This window comes from Nomascus leucogenys, chromosome X, assembly GCF_006542625.1.
Source record: "Nomascus leucogenys isolate Asia chromosome X, Asia_NLE_v1, whole genome shotgun sequence".
Classification (NCBI taxonomy): domain Eukaryota; kingdom Metazoa; phylum Chordata; class Mammalia; order Primates; family Hylobatidae; genus Nomascus; species Nomascus leucogenys.
In genome coordinates this window covers 134,105,808-134,122,322 of record NC_044406.1, presented here as the reverse complement: position 1 = coordinate 134,122,322, position 16,515 = coordinate 134,105,808, and the positions used below count along the sequence as shown (strand labels likewise).

General features: G+C 40.6%; 1 protein-coding gene across 3 annotated transcripts in view; it reads right to left on the bottom strand.

Annotated features, from left to right (window-relative positions):
• The window catches only part of AFF2 (AF4/FMR2 family member 2), a 518,465-nt gene that overhangs the window by 109,065 nt on the left and 392,885 nt on the right, over positions 1–16,515 (bottom strand). For all 3 annotated transcript variants that reach the window (XM_003271824.3, XM_003271823.3, XM_012498708.2), the window contains one exon: positions 12,127–12,223. In XM_003271824.3, the coding sequence (XP_003271872.1) occupies positions 12,127–12,223 (97 nt within the window). The remainder of the gene's footprint in view (positions 1–12,126; positions 12,224–16,515) is intronic.

The window sequence follows — 16,515 nt, the reverse complement described above, 5'->3', positions numbered from 1 at the left end:
AAAGATGATGTGATAACAGCATTCAGAAGTGCCTGCATTCCATAAAGACTTGCTCCCTTCAATCTGGCTATGTCGCTGGATAGAAAATCCTTTAGCAAGATCCATTTGTCAGTTGGAAATTTCGTTTATAACTAAGGTTTGGTTTATTGTAACTTCATGAAAAATGTACTGTCTTTGGTGAAGAAGCATGTTTCACCCACAAAGTCATCTGTTGACACTAATCATTCTCTAAGTGCAGTAAATATGGAGATGCCAGGCAAGCACTTCAGTATTGCTTTGAGGTGTTTATTTTTCCCCAGTCAGGAGGCCCAATGTAAGTGGCACTTGGTCACTCTGTTCCCCTGGGGTTTGTGGGTTTGAAAATTCAATTTTCTTTCCCCTAACCAATCTGAGCCCTCTTGCCCCTGATGCTAAGGGGGCACACTTCACAAAATGACATGTATCTTTTAGTGAGAGACAATCAATGCCTAATAGAGGTTTTCTCCCTATCATGCATAACCAGAAGAAATGGGAAGTGTACTATTAGTACATAGTAGGTACTCAATTACGTATTCAAAAACCTAATTGGCAGGAAATACTGATAAAATATCTTTATCATTAACCTACTAGTGTGATAAGGCTTCTTATCCCTTTGAAACACATTATACTCTGGGTGATGAGACTACATTTTTATTTATATACTAAATACTAACTGACTGCTTTGTATCTCAGTTTTCTTATTGAGAAAATTAGAAAGCTGGAGTAAAAACTCTCTATGGTCATTTTAAGGTCTGGTATTCCATATTTTAACACACACACAGGAGTATTTCACATATATCTAAAAGGATTATATACATATGGATATATATAAATACATGTATTTATATATATATACACATGTGGATATATATTATATATATGAAGTGGACTAAGGCTTCATATTTAGCCCTGAATCATATATATGTGTGATTGAATATTGAGTGAAGGACTTTGCAAGAATGGTGTTTGCCCTTTATTATATAAAGTCTGTAGTATACAATGAAGAATGTAGGGTTCAAGGGAAGGAATTTTAAGCATAAATTGGATAGAGTCAGACTTGATTTGGGAAGATAAATGTGGATACAATAAGGAAGATGGACACAATGAGGGAGAAACAGGAAGCTAGGGAGTTACTTTCTCGTTAATCAGGAGAAGTAATGAACACAAGAACATGGCCGATCAAACCAGAATGTCTCTTGGACCACAGACAGCATTACTATTTCTGTGCTAACGACTCAAAATAGTCTGAACTAGGAGGCAAAAAATACCAACTAATTGTCTAATGTACTAAATTTTCCCTCAGTCTATTTCTAACCATAGTCAGGAAAACCAGGCTCTGTAGCATGTCCTGGTAGTATTATCAGATCTATCCTATCATCATTCAGGAAGGGAGCCTCTCAGGAAACACTACTTCTGCTCTGGCTGGAAGGGACAATATAATATGTTTTATCAGAAAAAAAAATGTGGAATTTTCTTCACCTTCTGCCAAAAGAGCTGAAACACATGCAAGCCTCTCTCCAAATACTGTATCTGTTCACCATTAGTTATAGACTGAGAAGGAGAATCTTGCTGGGTTGGAAGATAGTTGCTGCCATTATCTGCAGGCATGCACACTGCCAATAAACAGAGTTGTGCCACAGAGTCTAATTTGTCTATTTTAGATGTCTTCTCCTTCATCTTTTGAAGCCTCAATTGTAACACTTGTGAAACTATATCAGGATTTACACAAATATATTAAAACAGAAAAGTTGCTGAGAACAGTTTCATGGTCACACTGTGAAGACTTAATGGTATAAAATCAATGTTTTCACAGCTCCCGAGGGAAGCTGAATTAACATCGTCCCCCAAACAGATTCCTCTCTCTTCAGGATAGTTACCTTCCCCTCATTTCATGACACATCTGCTCCCCTGAGCTAAGGAGTTGTATCTAGCACGGTGCTTCTCTGCAGATGCAGCAAAGAGGAATAAAGACTTAATAAGACTTAATGACCCTCGAGTCCATGTTTATGCCCAGAGGATTCTGAAGGCTAGGCTCGGGGATTCTGGGACATGCCTGGTCATAGGGATGCCCTCACTCACTATAAAGTTTTCTCCACGTTACCAGGCAGGCTCGTGGCTCAGAGGCTTGAAGGAGAACCTAATCACTATCTTTAAGAACCTGAGCTCATGCTGTGATTCTGCTCCAAGTGAGGGCTGGGAGAAGAAATATTAGAGAGGTAAGAATGGTTGGGCAGGAGAGGTGAGAAGATACAGAGGGGAGAAGAAGAGGTCAAATGAGGATATAAGAGGTCAGGTTCTTCCACTTTTCTGACGAATTATCACAAGTACCACTGCACTACTGCCTTCACAGAGGAACACAACAGAGCATATGGGATTGGAACAGACATCCAGAGGTGAGGGCAGTGGTGTGCCAGTCAGTAATGCACAGAATTTCTATTTGTCTCGGTATCTCTGTAATCTCTGTATCTCTCTCTCTCCCCCCTCCCCCTCCCTCTCTTACACACACACACACACACACTCACTCACAGAGTACACTGTTCACAGCCAGAACACCACAAATACAGTCATATAGTAGCATGGCCATACTCGTTGTCAATAAGACAAAAGGATGTTATTGCAGACTTCATTTATATGTGTGTGTTTAAGGTGGTGGGTGGGTGTCACTTACGTCAACATTCAAATAAAATTACATGGTTATTAACACATTTGGTCTGTACACTTTTATTCTCTCTTTCCCTCATTGTCTGTGTGAATTTAATGTTGCCAATTGTAACTTGGTTCCCTGTATCCCTACAATAAAAATATAGCCATTTTTATTGTAAGCACAATACCCCTGCTAGCAAAATACAGGGGTAGAGGAAGAAGCGGGAAAAGCCCTGTGGGCTTGCTGGGCCCCCAGTAAGCAATTTCAGCTTTGCCTCACAGGGGTCCTTTAGGAGGGCTGCCAGGGGCACTCAGAAAAGGCTACAGGGAGAAGGAAACCTCCAGCTGACCTTTGTAACAATTTGAACCCATTGAGAAATCTCCTGGCCAGAACTTGGGGAAGGGCATGAATCCGGACTGCAGACTCCACAGGAGGGGGAAGAACTAAAGCCCTCCTTTTTTGCAGCAATGTTGCCAGAAATGACAGGATTTTATACTCTTTTATGGCTAAATAGTAATCAATTTTGTATATATGTGTATATATATATATATATATATCTCACATTTTAACCATTTATCTGTTGATGAACATTTAGATTGATTCCATATCTTAGCTATTGTGACTTGTGCAGCAGTAAACATGGTGGTGCAAGTATTCCTTTAATATACTGATTTTCTTTACTTTGGAAAACTACCCAGTAGTGAGATTGTTGATCATATAGTAGTTCTATTTTTAGTTTTTTGAGAAACACACATACATATATATGATTCAGGGTTAAATATGAAGTTTTAGTCGACCTCCATTAACAAGAAACTAGCTTTAGCAAGTTTATACGTTTTTAGTAAAATGTTCCAAAGACTCCTATGAAATTTTTGTTGTGTGAAATACGAGTTATGTGGCCCCATACATTTTGGAAAGTTTTGTTTCTTTTTTCTGCCCATCCACCTGTATTTTGAATGGTTAATGTTAGATTGGTTAATCTCAAATTTGGAAACTCTTCTATGCACTTACAATGCTTATGCTCTTTGCTCTTGATAAGTAAAGATAAAAGTAAATATAGCTGCTTAAGAAAATATCAATTCAGTTTTCCATGCAGAACAAGGTCCTTGGTGTTTGCAGCCTGCCTGGTGACTTTTTTTGGCAGATGGCAGATATCTGGGGGGAGGGGGTAGAGTTAAGCATTCTTGAGCCCTAAACCAAAGCCCCAGTAAATTTTTCAAGCCAGAATATAAGTTTCAAAATCTTACTTTTTCAAAGTGGCAAAGTGTTTCATTATATGACTTTTGCTTGAGATGTGAATACTGTTCTAGGTATATTCTAGAACCCTGATTAAACTCAAGGCTTGGAAACTACCAGTGAAGTTAGGCACACATGGTGCATTTCCTGGGATTTACTTACGAATGACTCCAGAGTGAAACTTCCAGGCTGCAAGAATGGATTAGGACCCTAATTGGGATGATGAAGAGACTTAAGAAAAAGAATGTGCTTGGACCAAAGAGGGGGTGGGGCTTGCGTGAAGAAAGGACCAATGATGTCTAGTCACTTCCTCCAGCCCAGAAACGGCAACATGATGAGGACTCTTTTCTCCAGGCACTTCAACTGAAATCTGTACTTACTGGTCCCCAGCTTTCCAGAGGTGGCTGCTCTCTCACTGCCACACTCTTCACAGAACCATATATATGCTGTGTGCTCTTGTGGGTGCAAAGGCTGTGGTCATCCCTGTCATACATGAGCATTATCTATTTTGAAATGACAGATCATATCCATTTTTGTTTCTGTTTGGATCTTGGGGCAAGCAACATACCCTCACCAGTGTCTGACTTAAGGTCATTGTGGAAAAGTGCTAAGCTAAGCAAAAGAGCTATGGACTTTGCAACTGAAATGCTCATAGTTGGATAATTCACAAAGTTTATTAGACATTAGCCAGTATTTGGTCATTACTGACCATGTGATAAGCACAATACATAAAAACATTACACTTCTATGCATCTCTGTATGCTCAAAGCATTCTATTGTATATAACTTACAAGTCAAAAAAATTGGTACTAAAGGAGAAGACCTAATTGTAACAAAAAAATTCAACACACAGGTTTCTAAACAGTCACAGACTTGTCTCAAGCATATTAAAAACCACATCATACAAGCCCTAAGCAGTTTCTTATTAATCTAGTCTCTGTGCTAATATAGCCAAATGGGAAATACAATCTTGGGAATATGAAGGCCAATGTTATTCTATTAACCTTATATGTTATCCTATTTACTCTCCTGTCTTTAATGAATAAATTAAAATGTCCTCTCATTCTCTAATTGGTGGATAGTTTGAGTATGACAATGTATGGATTTTATTCAGCTACATTCTGTAACCTTAAAGGCCCAAATGCTATCATTCTGTGAGGGATTTCAATGAAAGGCAATGACAGATAAACTGTTTACATTAAAAGACTCTATCAAAGTTATTTTGCACCCAGTTTCATCCTAATCCATCTGCTGTTTCTAGAGCTCTGACAGGCTGACCTCTCTTGCTGTGTGTGTCGTATCGATGTCATTACCGAAGAGGCTTTCCCCAGCCTTTCTGCTGATAACAAAGTCAATAGAAACGCAGAGAAACCTTGGGGAGGTAACAACTTGTTCAGTATGATGAGGGAGAACTGTGGCTTTAAAATAGGACCAATTACAGCAGGGAAGAGTATCTGTTGTCACAACTAATCTATTCTATACAGCACACCAACTTCAAAAGAGCCAGCTGATAGCAGGAGTAAAATTCATTGCATCTTTTTCATTAGCAAACTTAAAATATAAATGCAGGCTTTCAATATAATGTGGCTACTAGGTTCTGAAAGTTCAGTGTGCATCACAGGTATCAGGAACACATCCCAAAGCTGCCAGAATGTTTGGGTCTTCAGTGGCTGTGTAATTATTTCATTTGAAATTCTCAAATAGCAAGCAGGCCAGTAAGCTCGCTCAACAAGAACAACAACCATGACCATGACCACCAGCAAACAACAAACAAATCCAAATGGATCAAATATAAGACCCGGATTAAAGAAACTGGATTAAAAGCAACTTTTTTGTGTTAGGTAATCAGTAATCTGAAGATTTAAAAACAAAAAAAAACCAAAACTATGAAGCGGAGGGGAAGATCTAAGAAGATTATTGTTTTCTGTAAATGCTCATATGCTTAAGGTGCAACTCTGCTGCTAGTGTCTAGTTGGAAAGTCCATACATCTCCAATAATTAATATGCTTTCAATTAGGTGAACATTTCACAGAATACCAGGATACTTCTTTGGTGGAAAAAGAAATAAGATGGGGTTAAATAAAATTGGGTACACTGGAGCTACTCACAATCATGTGCCCAGACACAACACATTAGCATGTTTTGTGTTCAAAGAAAATTTTAATGGTTCAGTTCTGTTTTTAAAGCACTAGCATACTACTCCAAGCTTTATGTAGAGCCTTTTAGTGAACCTGGTCACTAATTGAACATTTTCAGTCATATCAAATGTTTTCTGGACTTCTAACTGTGCTAAATGAAGTCATCTAATATTTCAATCTAATTCATATTAATAAGATGTTATTAATGTTATAATGCCCTAAAGGAAGTTTCTAACAAGACCTATCTCTTTTATGCCTTTTAGATTTCTAAAGTCTGCTGCTTCTATTGCCAATGTGAGCTAACTGGGGCATGAGACAGCCATGCCCAGATCTAACTAGGCTTCAGAACCCAGGCATCACAAGCCATCCCGCTACCTGTGGACACCAGACTACATGTTTAGGGCTGTGGAAATCAGACATCATAATATCACTCAATTAAATATTAAGCAGATGTTTGCCTGGCTCTAAGAACATGTGCTGGAGGGAGCTTTGGAGTTTGCCCACCACACATTCTAGAAGCCTTTGGAATAAGTCAAATTGCGGATAGTTTAAAACTTTAAAAGACAGCGATTTTAAATAAACGTGTCGATACAATTTCTTTGTTAAAAAAACATTTGAGACTGATTAGGCTGCTTATATTGAAAGAGAAGCACAAGGTCTATATCTTTAGATCTTTTATTGAGCTGCAAGCACAGCATCAATAACTGCTTCTCAGCTGTAAATGAAAATTGATTCCAGGTTTAACTCCTAATTTTCAGGGGTTCCTTTAACCTCGAGAAAAATGAAAAGAAAAACTGACAAAAAAGAAAAACCAGAGGTTTAGTGGTATGAGGCAGGGGCATACAGAGAACACAACATATTCCCACTCCCAAAAAGTCTGTCCTCCTGTGTCAGGCCACTCCCTAGCCAAACTCCAGTGGCCATCTCTGCCTGCCCTGGAGGACTGGCTTGAAAATGGCAATTCAATAAGTGTTTCATGGGGAGGGCCAGGGCCGGATTTTATATCTATGATGCCAACAGTGGCAGCTGAGAAGTAAAAAACGCAGTCAGCCAGGTAATGGACATCATGTGCCCCCCAAATCTCAACCATGCCATTGATATCAAACTTAAAAAATACATTGCACCACATGTTTATTCAGACACTAAGTACATAGCACTATGTCTAATTCCAACACTGTTCTGGATGTTTGCAATGTCCAATGTCAACTTCAAATTGTTATTTATCTCCCATTCAGGGATAGCTCCTGAGAGAGAGCCAAGGTGAGTATAGCATCCTAGAAGAGCCTTCAAGCCTTTCTCTAGGGCACAGCATGAGCTCAGAAAGAGAAGGTAAGAACTGCAATAGAAGGGTATGAATCAACTCTCCACCCACGCCAATCCTTGGAAGAAAAACTCTTTTAGAGACACATAATTTCCTGGAGGACTTGGTGCAGATCATTGGCAACCTAGCCTTTCTTTCTGAGATCTCTAGTTTAAAAGTTGTCAGGGCTTAAAGGAAAGTTAAGGTCATTTGTATCTGATGGCTGCCTTTGGGGGCCAGTTAAGACACGCAATGCAGCTCCTAACAGATCCCTATGGATACCTAGGCCAAAATGAAGGGCTATGTCTATTTCCCTATGGATCCTAAAGAGAGGGCTGCCAGTTAATGTTTAAAAGGACCACAAGGAAGAGTAACCACCTATTTTGTAGTTCAAGGCATTTTCTCATACACTGTCTTCACTTGATCCTTACAATACTCCTAAGAGTTAGACAAGGCTGGCTTATTCCAGTCTACTGGTAAGAGATCTGAGACTTAGAGATGTTAAACAACTTTCCCAGTGCCATACAGCTAGTATACAGCTAGTATTTGAGGCCTGGGATTAAACTCTAGGCTTCTTTATTCCAAAAACTATGTTCTTAATATCTACACTTAAAATCACTCATGGCCAGGCACACAGCTAATAAACTTTAGGATGACAAACATTTTCATTCAAGTTTGCCATATACAGGATAGAAAACCCAGCAGCTGTCTTTAACATCCCATTCCTTACAAGAAAAGGGAAAGTAAATATATGTAGTATCTCAAAGAATGTGAAGCTTTTTAGATCATTAGTAGCACTCATAATGATGATGATTATTATCACATAAAGTGATGAGTACTTACTATGTGCTAAGCATAGCGTCAGGTGCTTTTGCCTGTATTGACTGACCTAATCATTGAATCCCCAGTATGACCCAATGAAGAAGGTGCTATTTTTACCTCTATTTTATAGGTACTTAGGTCTTTGCCCAAGGTCAACCAGTTTGAGAGTGGCAGAACTAGAATTCAAAGCCATGTTTGTGTGACTATAAAGCTATACTCTCACACACTCTCCTACACTGTCCCAGCATTGTCCCACCACCTTAGAACACAGCATAGATATGTCTGCTGCCCAAATAGTCCCAACCAAGAAAGTCAAATGCAGTAGAGGACCGGAGAGAAAACACAAAGTTTTAACAGGTATTTTCAGGCTGCAATCACTATCGCGTCTTCATTGAAGCCATGCACATGTGTGATTATATATCTCTGACTTTAAAGAGTCATTCAAAGGTAAAATCTTCTGTTAAAAATGTTTTCTTATGATCATGAGTCTCTATGGCTGACCATTTGGCATATTTAATTTATATATAATAATTCCCCCATTCTGGACTCATGTTGCATTTTCCCATTTGAGGGAATAATATTTAGCATTTAAACATACCCTACTTGCTCTGCTTGTGTTTGCGCACATGACCTGTCACCTGGCTCAGCCTGGCTAATACTGCTGTGGAAGGTGGAAGTAGCAGAAAAACGGGAGGCTGTTCTGATTGTAAGATACTCAGTACCCAAATGCCAGTTTAGAAGCTGACACAACTTGATCCTGTGTTTCATTTTCATACATGTATTTGAAATGTATTCTCTCGGGGATGCTTATGCTCTAAGCCCACAGTATAAGCTCTTAGACACTGTTTGAAAAAGATTGCTGTGTACTCACTACACCTGGATAATTTGAGTTTCTTCAAATGAGTCAAGGTGTGATGATTATGGATGAGATGATTTGGGGACGTCTCCAGAAAGTAAATGGCTTTTTTATTGGACTATGTCTGCATGAATGCAGCCACTGGGTTCTGAGCCATTTCTAACTATTATGTCAGCTGAAACCAGCAGTGTTGTCTGGGGTCTTGAGCACAGTTTTACGGACCAATTCATTTGTCTGTATGCTTTCTCCCCAATCATTCTGCCACAAATGGAATGACTCTGCAATTCTTTTGCTCAGCCAGGAGGCCCAAACCTACTGCTAAGGTTTGCTGTAAGGTTCAAATGAGACACCACACCTAGCTTGTGCCTGGCACAGAGCAAGAGTGGTTCCAAAAATGGTAGTCTCAGTACTCCTCCTTATGATGGTGCTGGAGGTATGACTGTCCCAATTCAAAGATGAGTGAACAGTACTATGTTATATACATGGCACTATATTATCTAAAACAAAATGACTTTGGTGATTCCTCTATAAGTTAACTGTAGAATTACCATGTGACTCATCAATTCCACTTCTAGGTACACACCAGAAAGAAAACATGTCCATGTGAAACTTGTACACAAATCTTCACAGTAGCACTATTCACAGTAGCCAAAAGTTGGAAACAACCAAAATGTCCATCAAATGATGAGCAGATAAAGAAAATGTGGTTTATTCATACAATGGAATGCTACCTAGCCATAAAACAAAATGAAGTACTGATACACGACATCGAACAACCAAGAAAACATTATGGTAAGTGAAAGAAGCCAGACAAAAAGGGTCACATATTATAGGATTCCAGTTACATGAAATAGACAAATCCATAGAGACAAAAAGTAGATTAGCAGTTGTCGGGGTTAGGGGAGGGGGAAATGGGGAGTAACTGTTTAATGCGTATGGAGTTTCCACTTGGAGTGATGAAAAATTCTGGAACTGGGATGGATGCACAATCTTGTGAATGTATTAAGTGTCACAGAATTGAACACTTTAAAATGGTTAATTTTATGTTATGTGAATTTTGCCGCAATAAAAAAAGAAAATTATTTAAACCCATTTACTTTTACAAAAGGACATTATGCATCCTAAAGGCAGAGCTCTGCAAACATTGCTAGTATTACTGCTGCCACTACTGCACAAGCATTCTCTTTTGGTCTATAGCCTTCCAGGCCTTGTAACTCATCTTCAAACTCTACAAGGAGGGTTCATTTGCAAATGTTTATAACCTTGTGCCTATATCTTGCTCCTAGGACTCAGCTAGAGGGAATAAGTTGTCATTTTGCCTCACCTTAGAGCCCCCAGTTCAATCTCCCCATCAAATTTTCACTGAGAACCAAAGCCTTTTTGAGGAAGACATCATGACTAGCGGCAGCATGTCATAAAAAGGTTCCAACCCACTAATCCTGATCATCTGAGAGTCTCAGCACTTACAAAAAGTCAGTGAATATACCCTAAAACCCAGATGATTCAGGCCAACAGACCCTTTGCCAATTTTAAGATAAATACAGAAAATAACTTTATAAGTTAAAAAGCAGATTACATTCATAAAATTACATAAAGAGGAAGTCAATGTGCAAAATCTACTTTCAATTATTATTGAATTCTACTTTAAACATTTCCATTAAAAAGCAACTTTTTATCTGTCAAAATCAATGATCTACAAGGTTTTCGTTTTTGCTTTTGTTTTACTTACAAATATGATGCTTCTGCCATTGGCGTATTAAATGTGTGAATCAGAAATGACAATTTTTGGAAATTAAGTGTGCATTTTACATTTGCTATAAAGCCCAACTCAAGTAGGAGGGAGACAGCTTGCATTCAGTAAAGGTACAGCAAGCCCTTGGGAAAAAGTTGTGAAATTGGCTTAGGCCAGCACTATGTAGTCTGCACTTACCCTGTGGTTGTTCTTGATAAAGCACTAAACTTGCAAAGATGCAATTATTTTTTACATATTACTAAAATTCAAGCACAAGAAAGTAGAGAAAGTAAAGTAGATGAAAGTTTTGGCCACATAATGTTGAAGATGGATTTGATTTTTAAAGTATACCAGAATGGTAGGAGTTCTAGTGTGGTAAACAACTGTAGATGAGAATAGAGTAGCTGAGCCTTGATAATTTTTCCTAAGCTTTTCTTTGTAGGCTCTTCCTCATGAAATGTTCAATGAACATGGAATTCCATATTTGTTAACTCTCTTGACATACCAGTGCATGAGCATTCCTTTAAACAGTCTGTTTTATAATGTAGCAGACTTCACTGTAGGAAGATCTTGGTCAGGTACTGGATTTAAAGAAAGGCAATCCTTCTGCATTCCTCACTTGAGGTGATAAGCACACCCAGAAGGACCCCACATTCGAGACAGTTCTCTCTCAAAGAGAAAATGTGCAAGCATCATTGACACCACGCACTAGGTTGCCATTCTCATGAGTCATAAATGATACTTTGCCTTTTCAAATCATAAAGTCCAATCTCATTGAAATGCTGAAAACACACATTCCTGCCATCTCATTTGGTGGTAAAATACTGTAAATGCTTAAAATGTGGAATAGAAGGATACAAGGGCAGCCACAAGTTTTTGCCAAATGTCTTCTGCCTAAAGGTTCATTTAATGGCAAGATGTTGCGTATTGATTCTCAACTGCATTCTGAAATGGTGCATCTGGGAAAGGTGAATGAAGCATCACATTTATATCTAAATTAATGAGTATGGCTTCCAAGCCTCACACCAGAGTCACCAAATGAAAATTATACCTCACCCAAGACAATAAGTAGTCCAAGGGAGGGCAAGACAATCTCTATTGCTTACTACTGACCAGCATTTGTGTATGGAACAGAGAGAGAGATGGGAGGGGGTTGAAAGCAGTTTTAAAGAGCTCCGCATCTCCTTACTATAGCTTTAATGGAAGTTTGAGCTGATTTGACCTGTTCCAGAACACTATGCTCATCTTTGCTTCTTTCCCTCTCTCCAAAGCCCAGAGATAAAGCTTGGGGAAGTTTGTGCATGTGAAAGCATGTCAAAGCCATTCCAGTTCCTCCTGCTCCACCCTTAGTCCCAAAACAAAGCCCTAAGCTCTTCTTACTTGGTAGAGCTCAGTGGCAGTGCACTGAGTGGTCAAGGTCTTCACAGGCTCAAGGTCATCTTCATCACTGCTCAGCTTCAGGTCATCCTCAAGCATCCTACAAAGAGATCAGAGTGGTGTTTGAGTTAGAAGGCATATTTTCTAAATCATCCTCAGATACATCTTGCAATAAGAATAAAGTATTGGAGCCACACTCTGACAGCTGCAAATCCTTCAAAGTTGTAGAGGGAACCAAGATTGTTTCAGCTAAGTAGATATTTATGTCATACTTTGCACATATCTTCCCTCTCTACCTTCCCCTAAATCAAGGGGAAAAGACTATTTCAGCATCTCCAGAGATGACTGGATTCTATACATTTTTACTACTTAAAGTGCAATAAATGTACTGATCAATCGCTGTGTATGTGGGATGTGGCACTGGATCTCTACAGGACAAGGTGCTCAGAGTTTCCCATGAAAGAAGAGGGGCATTATAACAGTCCCTAGCTCTAGAGGCTGTTGTCAAAGCCTGCTGGGTCTCTCTGGATGACGGAGGTAAAAGGCATAGTGAACCTGCACTGCCTTTCAGTGCCCTCTGCTGCTGGGTAGCTAGGTGGCCACAAAAGAGCTGGGAGAGAAATGGCTAGTCATTAACCTTCTGATTCTCTTCCTGTAAAATTTGATCTGAGGGATGTAAGCCCATGATGTGGATAAGAAATCTTTCTCTCCTAAGGCAAGGCACCCGAAAAATGAGTGGTCTGGATTTTGGTGATGAACTAGCACTTTCAAGATTGTTTATGGCGCCACAGAGCCTTTTGTTTCTATAGGGATATTAATTCCAGTGGCATCCTCTCCAAGTGTGAGCTACAGCAGGAAGAATAGCTTATTATCTTAAAATTCCAGCTACACTGTCTTTAAAGACCTATTGGTGTTCATATTTTTATTTATTAAATACAACTTTATACCTCATCCTTAGGCTTCAAGAGGGGACAGTCTCAGCCTCTCTGGACCAATGACCATTTCCTATGCATATATTGCTCTTTCTTGCATCTAGGCTCTGCATCAGGCTCAGCTCCAGGGCTAGAAATCTCTTAACTCTGGAAATCCTATTTATCCTTTGTAGCCCGATGATCCCACTTTCTCTACAAAAGTTTTCTAGAAGGAACTCTCATCTCAGGAAGAATATTTTTTTCCTCTGCCCAACCCTCAGCTCCAGCTGGATCACAGCACAGCTTTCCACTGAATCTCTCCCCGCTAGTCCGTAATTCCCATGAGGGCAGGGGGTGCAGCATTTTCACCTCACTGTGCTCCACAGCATCTTCCCACAAATGATAGAGTCTACTGGCCTCATTTCGCAGACAAGGAAGGAAAGATTCAGAGAGGTGAATTGCTTTGCTCAAGCTCACCCAGCTATTAATAGTTAGTGCTAGAGCCACTCCTAAAATTTCCATCTCTGTAATCCCACTTGGGTATTTTTCCAGAAGAGAAGCCAGAAGGGAAAAGTAAGCTTCTAATTTGATAAATAGGGGGAAAGTTACTTCAGAGGTTATGTTCAAATATTGAAAAGAGGGTCAGGGCAGAGGGGATATCCAATAACTCTCCAAAAAAAGCACAGCTCCCCCACTTTCATGCTCAGTCACATAACACTAGAATGTGTACACTGAGGTCTGCAAACCAAAGACTGATATAAAGGATGATTGGTGGGAAGGACAACTGTTGGAATGGCTTTCGGATAAACTAAATTTGCAGGATTTATGACTGTCCTTCAAGAGACTAATGGATGTTTTGAAGATCTTAGAGAAGGAGAAAAAAATGTATCTTGGTATTTCTTTTGCAGTTGCAGGCTTATGACTCTGAGCAAATAATTCTTGATCTCGGGGGGTGGAGCCAAGATGGCCGAATAGGAACAGCTCCAGTCTCCAGCTCCCAGCCCCAGCGACACAGAAGACTGGTGATTTCTGCATTTCTGCTTGAGGTACCGGTTTCATCTCACTAGGGAGTGCCAAACAGTGGGTGCAGGACAGTCGGTGAAGCGCACCCTGCGCGAGCCGAAGCAGGGCAAGGCACTGCCTCACTCGGGAAGCGCAAGGGGTCAGGGAGTTCCCTTTCCTAGTCAAAGAAAGGGGTAACAGACTGCACCTGGATAATCGGGTCAGTCCCACCCTCATACTGCGCTTTCCCAACGGGCCTGGAAAACGGCACACTAGGAGATTGTGTCCCGCATCTGGCTCGGAGGGTCCTATGCCCACGGAGTCTCGCTGATTGCTAGCACAGCAGTCTGAGATCAAGCTGCAAGGCCGCAGCAAGGCTGGGGGAGGGGCGCCCGCCATTGCCCAGGCTTGCTTAGGTAAACAAAGCAGCCCGGAAGCTCGAACTGGGTGGAGCCCACCACAGCTCAAGGAGGCCTGTCTGCCTCTGTAGGCTCCACCTCTGGGGGCAGGGCACAGACAAACAAAAAGTCAGCAGGAAATTCCAGAGACTTAAATGTCCCTGTCTGACTGACAGCTTTGAAGAGAGTAGTGGTTCTCTCAGCACGCAGCTGGAGATCTGAGAACTGACAGACTGCCCCCTAAAGTGGGTCCCTCACCCCTGAGCAGCCTAACTGGGAGGCACCCCCCCCCAGTAGGGACAGACTGACACCTCACTCCGCCTGGTACTCCTCTGAGACAAAACTTCCAGAGGAACTATCAGACAGCTGAAATTGTGGTCTCACGAAAATCCGCTGTTCTGCAGCCACCGCTGCTGACACCCAGCCAAACAGGGTCTGGAGTGGACCTCTAGTAAACTCCAACAGACCTGCAGCTGAGGGTCCTGTCTGGTACAAGGAAAACTAACAAACAGAAAGGACATCCACACCAAAAACCCATCTGTACATCACCATCATCAAAGACCAAAAGTAGATAAAACCACAAAGATGGGGAAAAAACAGAGCAGAAAAACTGGAAACTCTAAAAAGCAGAGCACCTCTCCTCCTCCAAAGGAACGCAGTTCCTCACCAGCAACGGAACAAAGCTGGATGGAGGATGACTTTGACGAGTTGAGAGAAGAAGACGTCAGACGATCAAACTACTCTGAGCTACGAGAGGAAATTCAAAACAATAGCAAAGAAGTTAAAAACTTTGAAAAAAAATTAGAAGAATGGATAACTAGAATAAGCAATGGAGAGAAGGGCTTAAAGGAGCTGATGGAGCTGAAAGCCAAGTTTCGAGAACTACGTGAAGATTGCAGAAGCCTCAGTAGCAGATGGGATCAACTGGAAGAAAGGGTATCACTGATGGAAGATGAAATGAATGAAATGAAGAGAGAAGGGAAGTCTAGAGAAAAAAGAATAAAAAGAAATGAACAAAGCCTCCAAGAAATTTGGGACTACATGAAACGACCAAACCTACGTCTGATTGGTGTACCTGAAAATGACGGGTAGAATGGAACCAAGTTGGAAAACACTCTGCAAGATATTATCCAGGAGAACTTCCCCAATCTAGCAAGGCAGGCCAACATTCAGATTCAGGAAATACAGAGAACGCCACAAAGATACTCCTTGAGAAGAGCAACTCCAAGACACATAATTGTCAGATTCACCAAAGTTGAAATGAAGGAAAAAATGTTAAGGGCAGCCAGAGAGAAAGGTCGGGTTACCCACAAAGGGAAGCCCATCAGACTAACAGCTGATCTCTCTGCAGAAACTCTACAAGCCAGAAGAGAGTGGGGGCTGATATTCAACATTCTTAAAGAAAAGAATTTTCAACCCAGAATTTCCTATCCAGCCAAACTAAGCTTCATAAGTGAAGGAGAAATAAAATACTTTACAGACAAGCAAACGCTGAGTGATTTTGTCACCACCAGGCCTGCCCTAAAAGAGCTCCTGAAGGAAGCACTAGACATGGAAAGGAACAACCAGTACCAGCCACTGCAAAAACATGCCAAATTGTAAAGACCATCGAGGCTAGGAGGAAACTGCATCAACTAATGAGCAAAATAACCAACTAACATCATAATGACAGGATCAGATTCACACATAACAATATTAACGTTAAATGTAAATGGGCTAAATGCTCCAATTAAAAGACACAGACTGGCAAACTGGATAAGGAGTCAGGACCCATCAGTGTGCTGTATTCAGGAAACCCATCTCACGTGCAGAGACACACATAGACTCAAAATAAAGGGATGGAGGAAGATCTATCAAGCAAATGGAAAACAAAAAAAGGCAGGGGTTGCAATCCTAGTCTCTGATAAAATAGACTTTAAACCAACAAAGATCAAAAGAGACAAAGAAGGCCATTACATCATGGTAAAGGGATAAATTCGACAAGAAGAGCTAACTATCCTAAATATATATGCACCCAACACAGGAGCACCCAGATTCATAAAGCAAGTCCTGAGTGACCTACAAAGGGACTTAAACTCCCA